At 28.4% G+C, this 21527-nt stretch overlaps 1 protein-coding gene across 3 annotated transcripts in view; it reads left to right on the plus strand.

The window, feature by feature from the left end:
* Window positions 1–21527, plus strand: part of LOC149886990 (NADH-ubiquinone oxidoreductase 75 kDa subunit, mitochondrial-like) — a 64447-nt gene that overhangs the window by 16271 nt on the left and 26649 nt on the right. For all 3 annotated transcript variants that reach the window (XM_090091761.1, XM_090091762.1, XM_090091763.1), the window contains exons 5-9: window positions 6996–7114; window positions 11423–11489; window positions 13130–13229; window positions 14613–14647; window positions 16685–16945. In XM_090091761.1, coding sequence (XP_089947887.1) covers window positions 6996–7114; window positions 11423–11489; window positions 13130–13229; window positions 14613–14647; window positions 16685–16945 — 582 coding nt within the window. The remainder of the gene's footprint in view (window positions 1–6995; window positions 7115–11422; window positions 11490–13129; window positions 13230–14612; window positions 14648–16684; window positions 16946–21527) is intronic.

A 21527-nucleotide genomic window follows, 5' to 3' on the forward strand; every position in this document is an offset into this window, starting at 1 on the left:
GAAGGTTTAGATGTGGCAAAAAAAAAAAAAAGGAATAGTAATACTTACCTTTCCACCGCACTGCACACATAAGTTGCAGCCCTTGGACTGGACAGTTTATGGTCCTCTCAAAAACTATATAAATACTGCTATGACTTCATGGTCGGTAATGAATCCTAGAAAAACCGTTACAATATATGATATTCCAAAAATAGTAAACATTGCATTTCCAAAGTCTGTATCTCCCGACAATATTTTAAGTGGTTTTGCTGCAACAGGTATTTACCCATTAAATCCTGATATTTTTACTGAAATTGATTATTGTCCTAAATATGTAACTGATCGCCCTGACCCACCTTGTTCACAGCTTGATTTAAATTTAAAAAACTGTAAACCTTATTCAATGCAACCAGAACCAGCAAATAAAAGGTTTAAAGAATCTATTCAGATACCAGATAATCAGGTAGACATAGCAATACAAGATGCAATTGTATCAAATAAAACCTCTAATCAGGACCCAATTACTCCATTAGTTTTAAAAAATTCAATCATATTACCTGATAGTATTAGGCCTCTGCCTAAAGCAGGTCAAAAGTTAGCTTCAAAAAAAGGTAGGAAAAAGCATTCATCTATGATTCTTACTAACTCACCTGTCAAAGAAAGACTTGCTAATTATAAAAAGAAGAAAACTAGTTAAAAAAATATTAATAAGAATGGTAAATCATTTATGAATGGAAGTAAAAAAGAATTGGTAAAGTCAAATTTTGCCAAAAAAAAAACTTCTACAGTCTTAAATTCATCGAAAGATGAAGAGTATCTATGCATCTATTTGTAGAGTTATATTAAATATATATATACATATATATATATAAATATATATATATATATATATATATATATATATATATATATATATATATATATATATATATATATATATATATATATATATATATATATGTGTATGTATGTATGTATGTATGTATGTATGTATGTATGTATGTATGTATGTATGTATGTATGTATGTATGTATGTATATATATATATGTATATATGTATATATATGTATATATATATGTATGTATATGTATATACAGTATTGGCCATTAATAACAATCCACCATGATTTTTTTGATATCATTGATTGATAATAAATCAATGATTGTTTGACTCATTTCAAATAAAAAAAGTGTAAATTGATGAATATCATATTTTCTTTAAAATAAATATAGATATTTATAAAAGTATTAATCAATGCGCTAATTATCTGGTTTTTTTTAACACTTACCTCAATCTAAAAAAATTATAATGGCCAAAATTAACAATCCACTCTATTATTTCAAAATTCTTTCAAAATTGCGTTTGTCTTTGAGTAAAACTTTGAACTTATTTGCGAACTTAATAATTACTGTCAGAGAATTTTTTTAAAATTGTTATAAATATTCGAAAAGTTTGTGTAAAATGAAATATAAAAATTAGTATCTAATTAACTACAACATTTCAGCAATAAAAAAATCAAAATGACTGGAAAAACTATTGATAATATGAAAAAATGTAAAATCATAGCTATGAATGAACAAAACATCTCAATGAGAAAAATTGCTAAACATTTAAACACAACACATGCAACTGTTAGCAGAATTATCAGCCAATATCATGAATACAATACAATTGAAAATCTTCCGCGTCCTGGAAGACCCAGCATTTCAAACGAAAGAAATGAACGTTCACTTATTCGCATAGTGAAAAAAAATAGAAAGTTATCATCTACTGATCTCAGTCGAAAATGGCAGGAAGCTTCTGGTGTTGTTGCTAGTGCTGGAACAATTAGAAGAGTACTACAAAATCATAATTACATGTGGCGAGCTGCTTGCAAAAAACCACGTCTATCAAAAAAACATCAGAAAGCAAGGAAAAACTGGTGCTTAGCTCATAAAATTTGGTCTAAGAGCATGTGGCACAACGTTCTTTTCAGCAATGAAATGAACATTGAGGTTGATTCAAGAAAAAACCGAGTAATGCTGAGAAGAATGCCACATGAAAAAATGCACCCAGATTGTTCTATGTATAGAACAAAACAAGGTAGTAGCAGTATAGGCATCTGGGCCTGCATGAACTATGAAGGTGTCGGTTGCTTCAAACTATTTGATGGAAGGCTTGATTCTCAAAGATATTTAGACATATTAGGTAATTATTTGATGCCTTCTGTTGACATTTTCTGAAAAGACACGGGAATTATCTTCCAACAAGATAATGCTCCATGTCATACTGCTAAGATTTGCAAGCAATGGTTTGAGGAAAACAGCATTAAAGTCATGTCTTGGCCTGCTAATAGTCCAGATCTAAATTGCATAGAGAATTTGTGGTCTTGGTTAGACCACAATCTTGGTAAAATTGAAATAAAAGATCTGGACCAGCTGAAAGAAGAAGTAACAAAATTACTAAAAAATGTTCCAAAAGATATTACTCAGAATTTAGTGAATTCCATGCTGAAACGGCTCAATGAATGCTTAAAAGCTAAAGGATTGTCAACAAAATATTAATTTTTTATTTTTTTATTTTTTGTGTTTTTTAATTTATTTTTGTTTTTATGGTTAGTTAATTTTAATGATGTGGTTTGTTTATTTTGGCCACAATTTTTTTTTTTTTTGATACATATGAACACTTGTTTTCATTTCAATATTTCAGTTTTTAATTCTTTTATTTATTATTACTTTATAATAAATTTACATGGTAATTATTTGATTTATTTAAATAAAAAAAAATTGAAGAAAAAATCTCTTTTAGTTTTTAAAATATGTAATTTCAAACTTATATCCATACTACAATAATATGATGGATTGTTATTAATGGCCAATACTGTATATATGTATATATATCTGTTTATAGTTATATTTAAAAAAAAAACATTTTTGGGTATATAGTATTTTATTTTTTTCAGTATATAGCCTTTTTTTTTCCCAGATTATTCAGATTTATTCTTGGTATTATATAAACAAAATTTATTGGTACCAGTTTTAAATATAATCAAAACATACCAAGAAATGTGACAAGCAACCCCATAGTAAGTGACAACCCACCCCGTGGGTGGAGTTGGTTGTCACACGGAAGAGATCTTTGATAAATGATTTTACAGCAAAAAATATTTCACTCAATGTCATAGAAATATTCTAATAGTTACTGGAAATAGTTAAATTACTTTTGTGTAAAAGTGTGACAACCAACCCCGCTCTCCCCTATAGTGATTTTCTTTCGCTATTAAATATTCCATGTCATCAGCTTAAGTTAATCAGCATTTGCACATATTGAATTTACCGAATTAAAATTTTGGACACCTAATTTTAACCTACTTTATCCAAGAAATAGAAGTTTTTTTTTTATTTATCTGTTTTACCATCTTTGTAAAAAGTTTTTTGTGACTTATAACTTTTTTTTATTGCAATTTCTATATTAACTTCTGTGATACTTATAAGATTCATCAATTGCTTTACAGGTTTTCCTTGATATGAGTTATCAACATTTTTTTATTACTGCTATCTAGAAAATCCTTTTCAATAGCTTTTTGTCTGTTCAAACAAGACTCTACAGGCACGTGATTGATGTTCATCAAACAGTTGGCATGCCAAAAGCTTTGAAAAGTTACAGACTGGGGTAGTAGTCAAAAATAAGGTGTTTAGTTTCTAGTTCTCAAAGAAAAAATTTGAAGCTGGTTCAATAAACTGTTAGAGTGTTTTATTGTATAGTGGCATTTATTGTCACTTTAGTCACTTTGTTATATTTTATTGATCTTACTGACCTTTGTCGTATAGTCACTTTATCATATTTTATTGATCTTACTGACCTTCAGATGCTTTTATAGATTGTGCAGAGAATTTAAAATATTTAGTTGCTATAAGTTTATTTTTTTCAGCCAAGGTGTGATCAGAAAAAAACATAGGGGCACCATTACCTCTCTGAGGTATAAACGTTTGCAATTGCTTTGAGTGCTGTTGTTAAAACAATTTTAGGTGTTTTTGAATGTGTTAGTGTTTGGATAAGTTAATTTGGATAAAATAATTGAATGGAAGCATCACATGTATTTAGACATGTGATCCAGGTTTCACATACACAAATGTCATAAAGAATCCAAATTTAAGGCAGCCAGCAGCTTCTTATTTAGTTACTTTGAATTGACTTTGGAAAAAAAATATTTTAAGAATGTATATTTTGCCATCCAGTGGATATGATGGAAAGCCCCTGGAACTTGAAATCTGACAGCAAAGGACAGAATCTAAGAAGTATTATGGTGAGTTTCAATATATCTTTATGATGTTTGACCTCATTTCTGTTTAATATATAGTTTCCAAACGGTATGGCTTCACTTTTCTAGGTCATCAGTGTAACATTTGGGCCAGATGTTGGGCCAAATATTGCATTAAATACATCCTTACACAAGACTTTATGCATGTGAAGTCAACAAGCAAGTTAGAGCAATTTTTTTCCTTGTTTTTCTCCAAAAAAGCACATTCTCCATGTAAATATCCAGTGTTGGATAGAGTCATAATAAGAAATTTTAACTACATGATCTTGAAGTTTCTAATTGAGAGTTTTTGTGGCTGCAGCTTGTGCTATTGTTTCTCCAATACCCTATGGTATTTTTGAGATTGCAAGAAGTTTTTCAATTTGTTTTCCAGAAAACAGAATGGGTTATCTATCTTTTTTTTGGTCTGTTAGATATGGCTGGAAGTAGTTTTTTTTAGATGAGCAACTAATAACTAAATGATAAAACGTCAATGATAAAAGCCAGCTTTTATATTAGTAGTATGTTGAAATCTGTGCTTGATCCTGCTTTGTTGGAAACTGCTAAAAGACAGTGGTAACCTTGAAACTTGATCATTAGTGTAACTTTGTGCAGCAGCTGTTAAAATATAGACTGCCTTGCAACCACTAAAATTTGCTCAATGCTTAAAGAATATTTGGAGGAATTAGATTAGAAGCTCTAATCTTGGCACACGTTGATGGGATTGATTTTTTTCTTCTTTCTTGACCATGTGGACATCCCATTGCATATATCCTTTTAGAACATTGATAAGCAAGAAAGGTTTTATCTTTTTATGTTTATGATATCAATATCATCATGTTGAAAATGCCACAAAAAATATTTGTTGAACTTACAATTGTTTTGTTTGATTTGTTGTTCTGATTTCCTATGGATCTTGTAACAGTAGATGTTTCAGCACTTGTCTAATAATGATTCCATATTTTGAATAATACTTCTGTGTTCTGTTTTAGGTATTGACAAAATATTTCCTTTTTATGGTATTAAAAATAAACTTTCAAAACATCTAATCCTGTTGGCAACAACTGACTTGTTTAGACAGACTTTAATTGTCCTGTGGTTCTCCAATAAGATATGCAAATGTTTTTGATCTTGTTTCAGCCATACTAAATTTTTACATTTTAAAATAAATAAACAAGTAAAGTAAAATAACTAAATAAAAATGATATTTTTAAGAAACACTTTGCAATAATAATGTGTGAGCAATCTCAAATATATTCAAATTTTAATAAAATTGCATAGTTTCAATATATATAAGAAAAGAGATCATTTGCTGCTCCATTCTCTTTAGGAGTGCTGGGCAAAATCTTAGCAGTGATTCATAAGCCTGTTGAAGTTGAGCATAATAAATCTCAGCTATTATTGTTTGCTTATATTCTGATCAACTCATGATAAACCACTCAAAATCTGATCCACCAAATACACAAGAGAAGCTTGTGTGGGCAAGGGTCAGTTTCGGGCATCTTCTAGGATAGTTTATCTGGCTTCAGAAAAGGTGGCTGAAAAAAAGATATTGTATGTGTTGCAAAAACAGCAATTGCAAATTGTTTCTCATTGGCTTTGTTTCTCTTCAACAATTTTTCTGGGATCTATTTATCTAGCTTTCTCACTTTTCTCATCAGATGCAAGTTGTTGGCAACTGCAGTTTGCTTGCTAGCTCAGAGGTGGTTTGATGAGGGTCTGCATTGAGTGTGATACTCCTTACGTCATTATCAGTACAAAATCACCTTAGCCAGGCTCTACTTGCAGACTTCAATCTTCTGCACTAAATTTTCCAAATCAGCTTAAAGAGGTATCAGGAGATACTTTATTTATCCTTCAAACTGTCTCACTTTATTTACTGTCTTTTGTCAAACTGAAGAAGTATTGGTGTGTGTAATCTTTTAATTTCATTTTTGAATAATTTGAAAAGTAGTATTCTCTAGTCTTTGTGCAAAATATAGAAACAATTGCAGTTGATAAATTCAAATAAAACTAAGGAATATTCTAGAATAAGCATAGAACTTATTTTTCATTAAGTTGAAGTTGGACCAAGTTTTAGAAGCATAGAACTTACTTTTCATTAAGTTGAAGTTGGACCAAGTAGACAAATTTTTCAAAATACTTTTTGAAAAACTTAATATTTAAAAATAAGATTTCAAAAAAGGTTAAAAATACAAAATTCATTTGTTTTTGTTAGATTAATTTTTAGCAACGAATTGCAATTTATTATCTAATATGTTTATAATCTAATATGTAATTCTATACTATGTTTTTGTAAAATTATGTAAAGTTCATGTGTTCAACCATCCTGATATGTGTGTATTACTTACCCTCCACAGCTATATTTTTAAATTTGGTTTGTTTTATTAGTTTTAATTCTGAGTAATTTTTTCTGGTAATTTGGCAATAGCTAAACTAGTTATAAATAGTGTACAAGAGATACTAATAGTTTCTCTACTAAAATACTTGTTTATTTGTTTTTAATCATAAATAGATGTCCTTATAATATTGATAATATAGTTTATTGTTGTAAATATTTGCAAAAAGAAAATTCCCACATTAAATCAGGCTTACTAAAATTGGTATGTTCACATTAGCTAAGTAAACTTTACTAGACTTTGATTAGGAATCATTAAAATAAATGAAAGATTTTTAAATTTTAAACATGTCAAAAAAGCTCTATTCATTTTAATTAAACTGAAAAATCCTTTTCAGTTTTGGAAATGAAATTGCTGGTGTGGAGACTCTTGGAACAACTGGTCGAGGAGGTGATATGCAAATTGGTACTTATGTTGAGAAGATGTTTAAGTCTGAACTTTCTGGCAATATTATTGGTAAAAATTTTTCCAATGATATCTAAGGTCAGCAGATTAAAATGTAATTAAAAACACTAATTTTATAGGAGAGACAAACTAATTTAAAGACATGTTAGTAATTGAGGTTGAGAAAAAAGGAATACTTTTCTTTTATGTATTTTTTAGATTTCTAGATTCATTTGATTTATATGCTTTATTCTGGTGACCCTAGATATGTCTAGTAAATTATCAAAAAATGCTTAATTGTTTTGTTTAAGTAAAAAAAAGTCATTGATACTTGTTATTATGTGTATTTGAATGTTTAAGATTAAGGTCATGAAAATATTTTATGAGGATCAGCTTGGCATAAGCTGTACCAGACACATATATTAGAGACTTTCTTCGAAAAAATTGTGTCACTTTTAAAGATAGCCTAAAGGCTAAAAAAAGACTTTTTTTTTAAACCTTTGGGCTATTTTTTTTTTTTTTTTTTTACTATTTTCATGCTTTTTATATCCTTGTGATTTTCTTTTCATTTTATTGAAAATAGTTTCCCTAAAGAATTCCTTTTAGCAAGTGTCAGAAATGTTGCAAAAAGATATAAAGTTATAAAAATGCAAAGAGAGGTTATGAGGTAACATGTTAGCAATGAATAAAAATGTTAATTAAGCTATTTTAAAACCCTTTCAAACTTTTTTCATGTTTGAATATGATAAGTTAAACCTTTATAGTTTTTATATAATACATTTAAGTTATTTCTTTCAGGTTTTGACTGGAGTTTTTTTTTTACATCAAGTATCATAAGTTATTTATCATAAGATGTTTATTTTTATCTAAAATATTATCAAAAAATAATACCAAAAGTTATTATTCTTGTAGGTGTGTACAGAAATTTGTCTTTTCTCTTCTCCTTTTTGTAGACTTTTTGATTTTTTTTTATTAGATCCATAAAGATTAAAAACTAAATATTAATTAGTTTTAATTACTATGACCAGTTTAACCAGCCATTTAAGTTAACATGGCTTACTACTACATCAAGACTTAAATATTTGTAGCAAATTTTAATTATAATCCATGTTTGATAAACTTGTGTTAGCCTAATGGCTCTTTTACTACATTTATTGTGTACTTGCAAGTTTTTCACAAATTTGGTTTATTACAGTTATTGTGTACTTGCAAATTTTTCACAAGTTTCTCAAACTCGCAGCAATAGTCATTGAAACCCTAGCAGTCTGGTGGAGTCTTCAATTGAGTGACCAGGACTGTGGATTGACAAGGGAAATCAAGCTGGAAGATTTGTCTTAAATGAAGATCAGGTTACTCTGTAAATTAATGTCGACAAGCTCACCGTTGAAAAATGTGAAAAAAAGCTGGAAAATAGAATCTGCCTTTATATATGTATTGAAAATTAGTATATTCCTTATGCAAAACTAAAAGCTATTTTTGCACTGCACAAATTTATTACTAATATTTTGTGCTACACTCAAAAGGGAATTATTTAATTATTTGATACAGTTGAAGATGTACTGTCTACTACAAAAAATATGGTGAACTCATTCAGCTGATTTTACACTTGGGTCACAAGCATTTATTTGCTCAATTATCTGTGATGTTGTTGCAGTTTTTTGATGTCCACTGTGTGGATCAAAATCAGTTCTTAAACAATCTCAATTAAATTTTGTAGTCCATCTATGATCAGTTAAACATGAAGGAGAAGATTCTTTCGATAATTTTAGGAATATTAGTTGCCATTTAACCTTCCAAATCAAAGAATTTGATCACTAAGAATATTTGATTTTTCTGTTTCAAAAAAGATTGCTGAAACTAAAAATTTAGTATGTTCTTATAAAAGTTGAAAATTAAAATGATTCAGAAGTTTTGTTTCTTCTACTGCATTATATAGGTGTTGCTTTTAAAACTTTTCATGTAACCTGTTTATGATATTTTTATAAATGAGTGGTTTATATTAAACTGTATTGCAAGAAAAAGCATTAACAAAGTTAGTGTTTTAATTAGAATTCATGTGTAATTTTTTTTATAAAAAAAAAAAAGATCTTTCTTTTTACAACTAATGCCAATTATAGATTTAGAAAAAAGTTCTAAAAAACTGAATATTTTAAATGACAAACAAATGAGTATAATTTTTTATTTTGAATAGCGTATAGCAGTTAGTTATCCGCACAAATAATTGCAATGTTTGACACTCAATTAAAGAGTGGGTCAATGAAGGTGCTCTTGGTCTATATTGCATTAACCAGTTAGTTTGGTTGAGTATAAAGTACTGGTTAAAAATGTTCATGTCTTTCAGCTTAATTTACAGTTAATTGCATACGACAATGGGATTTTACCTGGCCATAGTATTTTTTAAGAGCTTATTAGATGTTAAAGTATATAAATCAGTCATAGTGAGGTGGAGAAAAAGTTGAAGTGTTATTGAATATAAATAAACGCTTAGGCAAAACACTCAAGTGCCCAAGAATTAATGTAAGTTTAAAAAAAAACTTATGTAGAACTTTTTCTAGTTTCAATAACCACCCTGATGCAGAATGTAATTCACTTAATGGTATATAATAGTTTGTTAGGTTTATGTAAATATTAATTTTATGAAAAATATCATATCTTCATAACATTAAAGTATTATATGAAATTATTGGTTTTTTAAAAAAAGGTCTGTAAAAAGTGTAAATTTAAAATGTTTCAAAATAAAATAATTGAAAACAAAAAGTATATTAACAAATTTATAGTATAAAGATTTAAGGTTTTTTAAATCCTATATAGGTAGCAGTTACACATTAGCAGTATCAGTCATCAATCCATAGTTTAACTTGATCATAAGAGATTTCAACAAACTTTGAGTTCCAAAAAGATCTATAAGGGTTTGGTTTTCAGAAGTTATCTTTCATTATCATCACCAGCAAAGCTCATTGCAACTAGATTCTCAGTGAGGTACTAAGTAAAACTTTTTTTTTCATTTGCTGAAATATCATTTTCTGGAGCTTTAGCCAAATAATAAATTTAAGAAACAAGTTGTATAACAAATTGGAACCATAAAGCTGGTTGTACCAATCACTTTTTGTTCACCTAAGGTATCAGTTATTTGCTTGTCATTTTAATAGAAAAAATATATTTAACATGCAAACAATTCAGCCTCATTACAAGCTCCAGGATGATGAAGTTTAAAATTCTCCACTACAAAAGTAGACATACAGTCTTCACATTCTGCTATTCTAAAAAAGTTCTTAATCCAGCTTAATACTTCAAGGATTTAACTGTAACAGTATATATATAAAAGATTCATTCTCTAGGTTACCCCAATAAAGCTTGGATAAATTTTTTAATGTTTATTGATTTTATCACAAAACTCAGACCACTGTTCTTAAAACTTTGCATAAAGAGCATATCACTCTTTATTCATATTACACGTTATTCTTTATTCAACATTAAAGCAGACATAAAATGTGATGTGTAAAATTTGTAAGTGTGGTGTCAGCACAATGTCTAGATTACTGTATTTAAACACAAATTTCATATGAGAACAATGTTTTATACTTTCATCATCAGCAATGACTAATTTAGTTTAATTTATTGGATGAATTTGGGACTTAGTAGCAGCTTTATGGTAAAACCAATTTTTTTTTTGGAATTTAACTTATGAGTTATAAACTTCTTTACCTTTTTTATACAATCAATTCATTTGTCTTGGTTATATCAAATAAATTCTTTTTCTTTAATTTTTTGGTTATATTTCACCAGAATTAAATTACCTAGAAAGCAGCAAGTTTAAAAAGTGAATCATAAAAAGTAAAAAAAAATTCTTTACTTGGCTGAATAGTGTACATATAATTTTAGTTTAAATTTATAAATATTAACACTGATTCTAGTATCAATTATGGAATTAAACCTTCAAAAGCCATTTTTAAATGTTACACATTTTTACTATCTAAACATATTTAAGCAGTTTTAACATATTTTAATTATTATTGAAATACCAAAATAAAATTTTTTTCCTTTTATTGCAGGAAAAAACCATTTAGGTCATATTAGCTCATGTAGTTTTGATAATCACAACATAAAAGTTCATCATAAAAAATGAATTTTTATGTTGTGATTATCAGAACAAACAAAACTTAATTTTTAATTTAAGTCATAATCAGACTGGGAAACCATTAGCATTAGTTTAATATATTCTTTTTTGTATAAGAAGCAAAAAATTAAAAAAAAAAAATTATTTGCTTTATTTTTTGTTGTTTTGCAGTTTAATTTTTAAAATGTTTATTATATTAATTGTCTTTTTTTTTTTGTTACTTTTTTAAAACTTACTAGTGATATAAGATTTCTTTTTTATAGACATTTGCCCTGTTGGAGCTTTAACTTCAAAGCCATACGCATTCACTTCTCGTCCATGGGAAATTCGGTATTAGCAGTTATTTTTATTTCAGAATACAAATGTTTTTCTGTAGGATATAAATTATTTCCTTCTAAGTGTCTTTTTGTAAGTCAGTCTAACTCCTAAAAGCCTACCAAAAAGTTCACTGTTATCATGGGAGGAAATATTGGCAACCTAGCTGACCCGAGAATGCCACCTATATGGGGTGATAATGTACACATTCCAGGGTCACCTGGTGCAAATTTTGAAATCTTTTAGGTATGTCTCTAGGGAAAAAAGTGACTTTGAAGTTACAAAAGTGGAAAAAATTTACCTTCTTTTTTGACATAGCAAAACTGTGTTAAAATCCATACCATTAATCATAGGTCAATAAAATTTGGTGGCAATGTAGTCTATGCCAATATGTAACCACGTGTTTCAGCTCTGACTCAGATAGTTTTGAAATCAAACAACTTTGGCAAAACAGCATCCTTTCCTTTCATTTATTCTGCACAAATACACTGAAAGTGAAAAAATCAACACTAAAACTACCATAACTTTTGTTATACTGTAGGGATTGGGATAAAATCTTACCTAAATCTCGGGATTGGCATAGACTACATTGCCACCAAATTTTATTGGCCTATGATTAATGGTATGGATTTTAACACAGTTTTGCTATGTCAAAAAAGAAGGTAAATTTTTTCCACTTTTGTAACTTCAAAGTCACTTTTTTCCCTGGAGACATACCTAAAAGATTTCAAAATTTGTACCAGGTGACCCTGGGATGTGTACCTTATCACCCCATATAGGTGGCATTCTCCAGTCAGCTAGGTTGCTAATATTTGTTCCCATGATAACAGTGAGTTATGTTTTGTAAAAATATTCTGTGGCAGTCTTGAATATTTATAGCAAGTGGTTCGCTATTTAATAATATACAGATTAAAAATAAAAATGACCATAATAGTAATATTATGGATATCCATAATAATAATCTTATGGATACCTAGATAATATTATGATATGTGTGATAATGGATACCCATAATCACACATATCATAATATTATACACATATAAGTATTGTAATAATGTTTATTAACATATGTTAACTTAACACTCTTTATGGTAATGGATGTACAATTTAACACAATGATCAACCTGTTACTAGTAACCTCACACTACATATAGTACCATTTTTATTTTTAATCTGTTTATTATTATTATATAGCTATTCACTTGATATAATTAATCAAGAATGTTACAAAATATTTTTAGAAACCAGTAGTTTTCACCCTATTTGTTTTTTTTTAGTTTTTGAAAAAAAAAAACAAACTTAATTTATCCATTTTCTGACTGTTTTAAATTATTTAGTGTATATTCATTTTAGTTGTAGTAAATATTTCATATAGTAACGGTTCTTAGTTTTCCATCTTTTTAACAAATCTAACAATCATGACATTACAGCATAATAACAAAAAAAAAATTTTTTTTCAAGTTTTGTAATTGAAAAGCTGCAAAAGTATTTTTTTTCAAGTTTTTTTGATTGCAAAATTTTAAAATTTTAAATTGTTTCATTATCCTAACCTTTTATTAAAGTTTTATTAATAAATTATTGAAAATATTTTTTTTCTGGAAAATAATATTCCATTTGCTTCTATTTGCTTCTGAAAACTTTTCTTTTATAAAGAAAAACAGAATCAATTGATGTCATGGATGCAGTGGGAAGTAATATTGTTGTTGGCACACGTGGAGGAGAAGTTATGAGAATTTTACCAAGAGTTAATGAGGTTACTTATGTTTTGTGTAATATTATTTTTTTGGTCTTTTAAAAAAAAGGTAACCAGGTACTTCACACATAAGTGCAGAATTTTTGCATTTATATGTAATTGTTCTGCATACATTTAAAATTATTTATATGATTTTATGACATGATTAAATAATGTAAAAATGAATTATGAAGACCATAAGCTTATTTCAGAGATTTTGGAAGTGTTTACAGTCTCAAAAGTAATGTCTTTCAAAATTAAATCAAATTAAAGTCTATACAAGAAAACACTGTTACAACAACTAGACTAATTTCTAAGATCAAATCTAGAATTGAAAACAAGAGTCTTGTGGATAAGATATGGGTAAGATCCAAGAGGCTTTTTAAAAACCATCAAAAGGGTGTTCAAACATGACCAGGGAGCCAAGTCATGAACCAGGCATCAGATTAGCTGAAACATTTAAGGCCTCCAGACTAGATGTAAGAGGATTAAATCGTTTAAAAAAAGTTAAACAAATTATGTTGGTATTTTCAGGTATGAAACATTTCTACTAGAATTATCTCATCTCCAAATAGTCTTCCAAACACGTCCCAGAACAAATCAAGTGTTGGTCACACAAAACAAATTATGATATCTGGGCTGGTAGGATCTGATTGTAAAAAAAAATACACTCATCCATCTGTAAGCAAGGCCTCAAGCTTAGCTAAGAGGTTTATGTCAATATCATGAGCAACATAAAAGTAAAATAAAAAGATAAAAACTATTGTTTATGGCAATGAAATTAATCAAAATGATCAAAGCTGTTAAAAGAAATTTGTGAAGTGCATTTGTTATGGCTGAAAAATAACTTTTATCATTTGTCAAAACAACATGGTTTAAATAATTTTCATCAGTTAACTAAAGTGCTTCTCAATTTTCATTGAACAGTTTTGATTACTGTGATTAATTTCATAGTTTTAAATAATAGTTTTTTTTTGTTTTGTTTTTTTTTTTACTTTTAAAAAAGCTTTTTTCATGAGTTAATTCATCTAAACAGTTTTTAAGTTTATTGCTGCAATCATTTTAAACAGCAGTTTTAGGTATATAAAGTTAGTAAGTCAATACATTTAATGTAAAATTTAAAATTCTAGTAATATCAGTTTGCTAAAGTTTAATTAGTTTTGTTTTACCAAAGAAAGTTGTTAGAATTAATGAGTCATAGTAAGTTGCTTCTATTTTACCATCTAGCTTGTAAGTTTTCACATTAACTTAAATCATAGACAATCACATGACTTTTTTAGTTTAAATTTACATATAAATTTTTTTACTTAAGTTTTTATATATATTTAGAAAAGTGTTTAGCATTTAGTAATAGTTTACCAGCAATTCATCTGAATCTGTTATTCAATTTTTTCTTGTTATTAGGATGTTAATGAAGAGTGGATTTCAGATAAAACACGGTATTTTTTATTATTTTTTTTTTGTTAAGTTAACTATAAATTAAAAAATTTTTAAAAATACAAATAAACAATAAAATAGTTATAAAATATCCTGAAGATGACTCTTCTAAACTCGATTATAACTATTACTAGGACTTTTTCTTTTTTTCATATTTTTTATATCTTTATCTAAGTATCAGTGTTTGCTTATTTTTTCCAAGATTCTATGTACCTGGCTGTAGATCTGTTAAATTTTTTTGTAGATCTTGGTACTTAAATCTGGATTCGGATACCAAGATCTGCTTGATCAGATAAACAGTGGTCCTTAACAGTTAGATGAAAAAAATCTGTTTGCTATTCAGTGGGCTACTCTCTTAAGTGGTTGGCTTCAATGAAGAAATTAATATACCAAAAAAATCATCAATCATGAAAATTTATAAACATTTAAACTGTTATGAATGTTAACAAATCATCCTGTTCTGTTATTCCTATCAATGTCTAGGCAACAGTAAAATCAATAAGCTTATTAGTTAGTTGACTTAAAGGGTGTCCTTAGCTCTGTCAGGATATTGCTGGCAGTACTCCTTCGCAGCCAATAGAAGGAAATATTTTTGTCTTTCATTGTTTGTATAAAATTTGCAATACTTATCCAACAAGGCTACTCCCCATTGTGTTCTGTCATACACTCATGCTGCTGAATATGGCCTTGACAGATTAGTATTCTTTGCCCACATCTTTTTCTAGAAAATTTCACATCTTTGTTGATGGTAATTGTGTGATGGTGAAAAATTTGTGGTTGCTCTCAATGACCAAGTCTTTGTCTCAACCAACCTCATATTCCACTAACAGAAACTCCTTGTATTTTGGACTGGTGATCTGTGGATCATTGTTAAAGCATTGACTAGAATAATTTCAAAGTAATTTCAAAGACCCTCTAAGCCAGCCTTCCAATCTTCTTCTTTTTCAACCTTGTCAGGATATGTGTTTTAGCCCAGGTTCAAATCATCATTAGCTGTTGAATGTGATACATTAAGAACTATTTTCTTTTTGGCTTTTATGTAATAGAAAAGGAATAGCATAACTTGCTTTTTTAATGGTAGTTAAGTTTTGATGAGAACATCTCATTTGACCTATCAGTCGCAACTTGGTATCTCACCTGGTGGTTGATTTCCAAGTCTTAGCACTAGCTATCTCCCACAAAATAAAGAATGATTGTTGTTACAAAATTATTCTACTGACTTTACTAATAAGTATCTGTCAGCAGGTTTTAATAAAGGTTATCTTAATCTAAAATTAATGTGATGTCTACCAACTAACAGTTGATTGATTAGTTAGAATGAAGATAAAAGAATTTCAGTTTTATGCCATGTTTTTGATAGATTTTTACAAATCGTCTTTTTAGTAAGTCAAATATGAGCAAGAAATGTTGAAACACCAATGTATTAGGAGTTAATCAGTCAGTTGCCTTCTTCAGTACTCATATTTTCATGTTAATGTAAATTAACTTTAACAGCAATATTCAAAAGTCTTTAAAAGTGCTTTATTTTGTTAGTTTTTGACAGGCATCTGAACATTTAAAATGGCTTCTGGTGCCATATTGCACAAAGCTATTATGGATAATCTAACAATACGTAGTAAATCAGCAATATATGCTAAGCACTTTAATTGCAGGTTTTACCAACATAACTGTTATACATACAACTGCAGCACAATATACAATGTTAAGCTGTAACTTTGGTAGGAACTTCTAAAAATTTTAAATTGAAGTTATATTTTTTGTAAGTTTATTTTTCAACCAAATAGGCATAGTAACAGGGTAATCTATTGATTAATCAAATTTAGAAAAATAAGGACCACCTCAGTTTTGTATTTATTACTAACAATTATTAAGTAGATTTTTTTTTTTTTTTTTTTTTCTTTCAATTTTATACCATATTTTTGCAGGTCTGGGTACTTGGATATGGATTCATTGTGTCCATATTGTATAGACTAGTTTTTCTCTTTTGGAGTAAAAGTTGTTAATTGAGCTTTAACACTTAAATTATTACTCTTGTCTAGCTTTTCGTATGACGGTCTGAAACGGCAGCGTTTGAATACACCCTATGTAAGTGATGAAAATGGAAATCTGAAACCTTGTGGATGGGAGGATGCTTTAATTGAGGTAGCTGGTGCACTTTCATTATCTAGTGGAGCAGAAATGGCAGTCATTGCTGGAGATCTGGTTGATGCTGAAACCTTAGTTGCTACAAAAGATTTGTTTAACAAATTCAATTGCGAGAATCTTTTCACTGAAACTATAGTGCCAAATAGTGGGGTTGGGTAGGTTAAGTATATTAAACCTTCTCAATTGAGTTATTTACATTAAACTTTTATAATTGTCAAAACTCACTTGTTAATGTAAAAATGTATTGCAGTGTGTAACTAATTTTTTTTTTTTGCTAATTTTTCTAATGAGTTTAACAATTATTCACAATTTAAAAAGTAGGCCATAAATTTAGAATTAAACCAAAATAAAAGGAAAAAAGTGTAAAAATAAAATTAGAATTTTTTATTTTAAATTGTTGTAATTTTTAATAGATAATATTTTCAAAAAAAAAGAACTAAAAGTTAAAAAAAAAAAGTTAGTTCCCTAAAGCAGTTTGTTTTTATTTTACTTTTTTTGGGTCAACAGTCTACATTTTATGCCAAAATCCTCTTTTTATTAGTTTTTACATAAAAGTCTTTATTGAGTGTTCATAATAAGGAATGATATATTTATTATAATTATAATTATAAGATTTTGGGTTCAAAATTCTAATTTTTGTCTTAATGTTAGCCACATTATCTTACAAAAGTGTTTGATATTTTTTTTTAATGCAAAAACCCATTTTTTCTTTGTATTTTCAAGTGAAACCACTTGTTTTCCACTCTTTTTCAAGTGTCTTCACAATTGACCAGTAAGACTTTCTTAGAGTTATGAATCAATAATAAATCAGACCAGGCAAGTGAAAAAATGTTGTGACTCTTAATAAAAGACAGCAATCTCTTTTTCAGACAATCCTTGATATATGCATTTGTTATCAAAGTCTGCTGAGTGATGAATAAAAGATAATAGAGGTCACAACTGCAAGTTGCTTGCAAGATGAAGTAATTAGGATCAAATTTCTCAATTTGAATATATTTAAACTTTTTTTCAACATCTTTACCTTTGGATTTATAGTAAAATTGCTGTTTAGGAACTTGGCAAAATCTTTTTTGATGTAGGTTTTGTCCATAAAGAGATGCATTTGTTTTCTAGGTAGCAATTTGTACAACTTTTCTAAATACCATTCTTCTCACTGTTTAGACTGTGTTTTAGTATTTTCATTATGGCTTTTAAAAAAAACACTTGTTTAAAACAATTTTTAGACATTACCAAAAATTTTTAATGTAACTATATTTGAATTTTTTGGCTAAGTCTCTAAAGGCCTGGAATTGATTCATGAAAATTGAAACTTTTATGTTTCTTGCTTTGGGTTTGTTTTGAATTTTCTTATTTCCAGTTGTTGATTTTCTTTTGATAGTTTTTGACTTCTGTAGTATCTAATAATCTATCCTACAATTCATCTCAAGATTTTTGATTTTTTACAGTTGTAAAATATGAAGCTTTTTTCCACTTCTTTATTTTCTTTTGAAAGTTTTTAACTTCTGTAGTATCTACTAATGTATCCTATAGTTCATCTCAAGATTTTTTTTTTTTTTGCAATTGTAAAAAAAAAAAAAAATATGAAGCTAGTGGGTTTTTTATGTGAAATTGCAAGATTTTTTGATATTTTAACATTTCTTTGCTAGACATTGCATAAAATAATCTTTGTTTACATTTTACATAAATTCTAAGATAAAACTAAAACTTAACTTTTTACAGTAAAAAAAGTTAAGTAAACTGTATAAAATCAAGCAAACATATTTAAATCTGCTGCATTTCATTGTGGGCATCCAACAATTTATTAGTAGTTTCTTACAAAAGATTCTTCCGGGAATTTTTAAAAATATTTCCTTTGGATGCCAGGCAGCTTTCTTCAGCTTTGTAATCCACCTCATTCTGTAATATATTGATAGAATTAATAGCTGGTGTCTGAGGTGGTTATATTGTATTTTTAACATCATCTTCCTTTGATCTACAAAAATCTTCTACATGTTTTGAACTATTTTGAGGATTTTGTTGCATGATAAACCCATTTTAGTTAATTAAGTTTTTATAACCCTCATCATTTAATTTTAGCACCATGTCCTAAGAAGTATTCCCAAATCATAATAAACCATTCTGTTCTTTATTTGTATGCTTGATACTCTGTGAAAATCTTATTCCTCTGGTACTTCAGAGAATATGAATTTAATGCTTAAAACCTAATAACTTAAATTTAACTAAGTATTGTTTGTGATATTTTTTTTAAACAACCATTTTACTGCAACCTGTTGGATGAGTTACATACAGATGATTAAAATTAATTTCTTCAGAAGTTAGCATTAAATAAAGCTATTTTTTGTAGTTGTAATTAATACTATAGAACAGTTGGTTGTGAAATTGAGATCAAATTTCTTGCTTACTTGAACATCTAATAATCAATAATAGCAATACTATATTCAGGTTTCATAGTTTTTTTTCATGGTGGTTTTAATTACTATCTGTTTTCAAAAAATTTTGAGTGAGATTGTTTTTTCTGGTTACTTTTTTTTGAATAAGGAAAGAAATAAATATTACAGAAAAAACATTCTTTTGCATAGAAAATAGGCAAGAAAAAAGAATCAACAGAGAGAAGAAAAAGGTGAGTTTCAGATGCTAATAAACAGCAAATTAAATAAAGGTGTTAAATGTAGATTTCTTTTTATAAAAAGTCAGTGTATTCAATTCCTTAAACAATTTTTTTTAAAATCTGTTTTTATGCATGTTATACCTGCCAATAGTAGTAGTAGTAGTTGTGGTATGAAGATTGAGTTTAATAATTATCATGGTTAATTGACCATAATATTCATGTTATGAATTCTGTTATCAATTAACCACAATAGCTGTTAAATTCAATCTATGCTGTTGAATTAGATTTAATTGACTTGATGCTGTTGACTTGGTTGTTGGTTTTATTGAAACAGGATTTGAGACAAGAGGCCGGGTGAATAAAAATGAGCAATTGCTTTTACTCAGTAATTGGTCAGCTTTACATGAATAAAAACTTCAACAACTTTGATTTAGTTTTTATTCACGTAAAGTTGATCAGTTACTGAGTAAATTGCTTAAGTTTACGTGAATAAAAATATGAGAAAAACTCTTAAAGTTTTTATTCACGTAAAGCTGACCAATTACTGAGTAAAAGCAATTGCTCATTTTTATTCACCCGGCCTAAGATGTTGTTTTCTTAAATAGTCAATAAATTGCTGTCTGGGTAATTTTAAAAATCTTTACCATTTTGTTAATTTGTAAAACAAATATGTTAAAGTAATTAAGGTCAGCAATAAAAGAATTTATATTGGCTCTACTATGATGAATGCTATAAATGTATAATTCCAAATGTTTAAAAAAAAAAGCATACAAACAAGTTGAAACAGATTGAAATGCTTGCTTGAAATAGTTAACTTTGTTTTTAAGTCATCAAACATAGATTAATAAACATACTTTGGTTCAATCAGTAAATACTAAATAAATAAGAAATTATGCTAAATAAAAAAGATAAAATAATCTTTGAAAAGGTGGAATGCAATTATCAGAATTTTATGTTAAAAGGTTACAATAACAGCTCTTCAGGGTGCAGCACTGAGACTCCCATTTGTTGTTATTTTTCATCAAAATGAATATAATTTTTTTTTGGTGATAACTTTTTCAAACAATTTTAAATCAAAAAAATAACAAAAAAGTTTTCAGCCAAGCTAATGTAATTAGAAAAAAAGATAAAAAGTCCTGATATGCTCAGTGCCCAAGTGCCAATCCCAAAAATTTGTGAGACTGTAGGTGTATCTAGAGCTTGTTTTCCACATCCAAAAGTCAGAGAGCTTCACCAAGAAGCCAGGAAGTGGTGAACACAATTTAAAATGCATCAGCAACTTCAAGAACAAAACCATGTACCATATCAAGAACAATCTACTAAAAAGCATCAGGAAGACAGCAAAGAAGCTCAAGATTCATGAGAGAACAGTAAGAAGATCTTTAAAACAGCTTGGGGCACACAGCTCCTTTCAGAAGCCTTCAAACAGTCAAGACTAGCTTGTGGAAAGAAGATAAAAAATCCACAGTTTGAATTTACTCAGATGAAAAACTTTAGACAGTTGACAGTTGGAAAGGTGCATCACTTTCATACCACAAAGTATCTAACATCAGCAATGATACTTGGGGTTACGGGCTCTAATGGTAAGCAAATGCCTCCTTACTGGGTCCTCAGAGTCTCAAAATTGGCAAGAATGAGTACCTGGAAGTTCTGAAAACTGTTGTGAAGCAATGGATTGATGCCAATTACAAAAATGTTGACAACAGGACTCAGCCCTGGACACAAGGCCAAGAAAAAGCAGGCCTGGTGCAAAGAGAAATTCAAGATATTCTGGTTAACTTCTATGTGGCCCCCAAGCTCACTCAACCTGACATCTTTGGACTATGTGATCTGGGGCTTTGTGAGAGAAAGGCTTGTGTTAAAATAGAGTGGACCCTGTCTGAAGAATTGTCAAGAACACTTGTGCAGCCTTGTAGACATAGCTTCAGAAGATTATCGTGAGTGATGGCGACTATATTGAAGTTTAAAATTGCTTAGGCATCAAAAAATATTATTTCCAAAATTTTCTAAACTCTTATATCATTTTTTTTTCAAAATTGAAATAAATGTGTTCATGTCTAAGAATCTCAGTTTTGGTGCCGCACCCTGCACCTTCAAAACTGAGTTATACAGCTTTAGTTCTTAAATAC

Source organism: Hydra viridissima, unplaced genomic scaffold (assembly GCF_058129835.1).
Source record: "Hydra viridissima isolate aposymbiotic clone 2 unplaced genomic scaffold, HvirCarnegie_v1 scaffold_6, whole genome shotgun sequence".
NCBI lineage: Eukaryota > Metazoa > Cnidaria > Hydrozoa > Anthoathecata > Hydridae > Hydra > Hydra viridissima.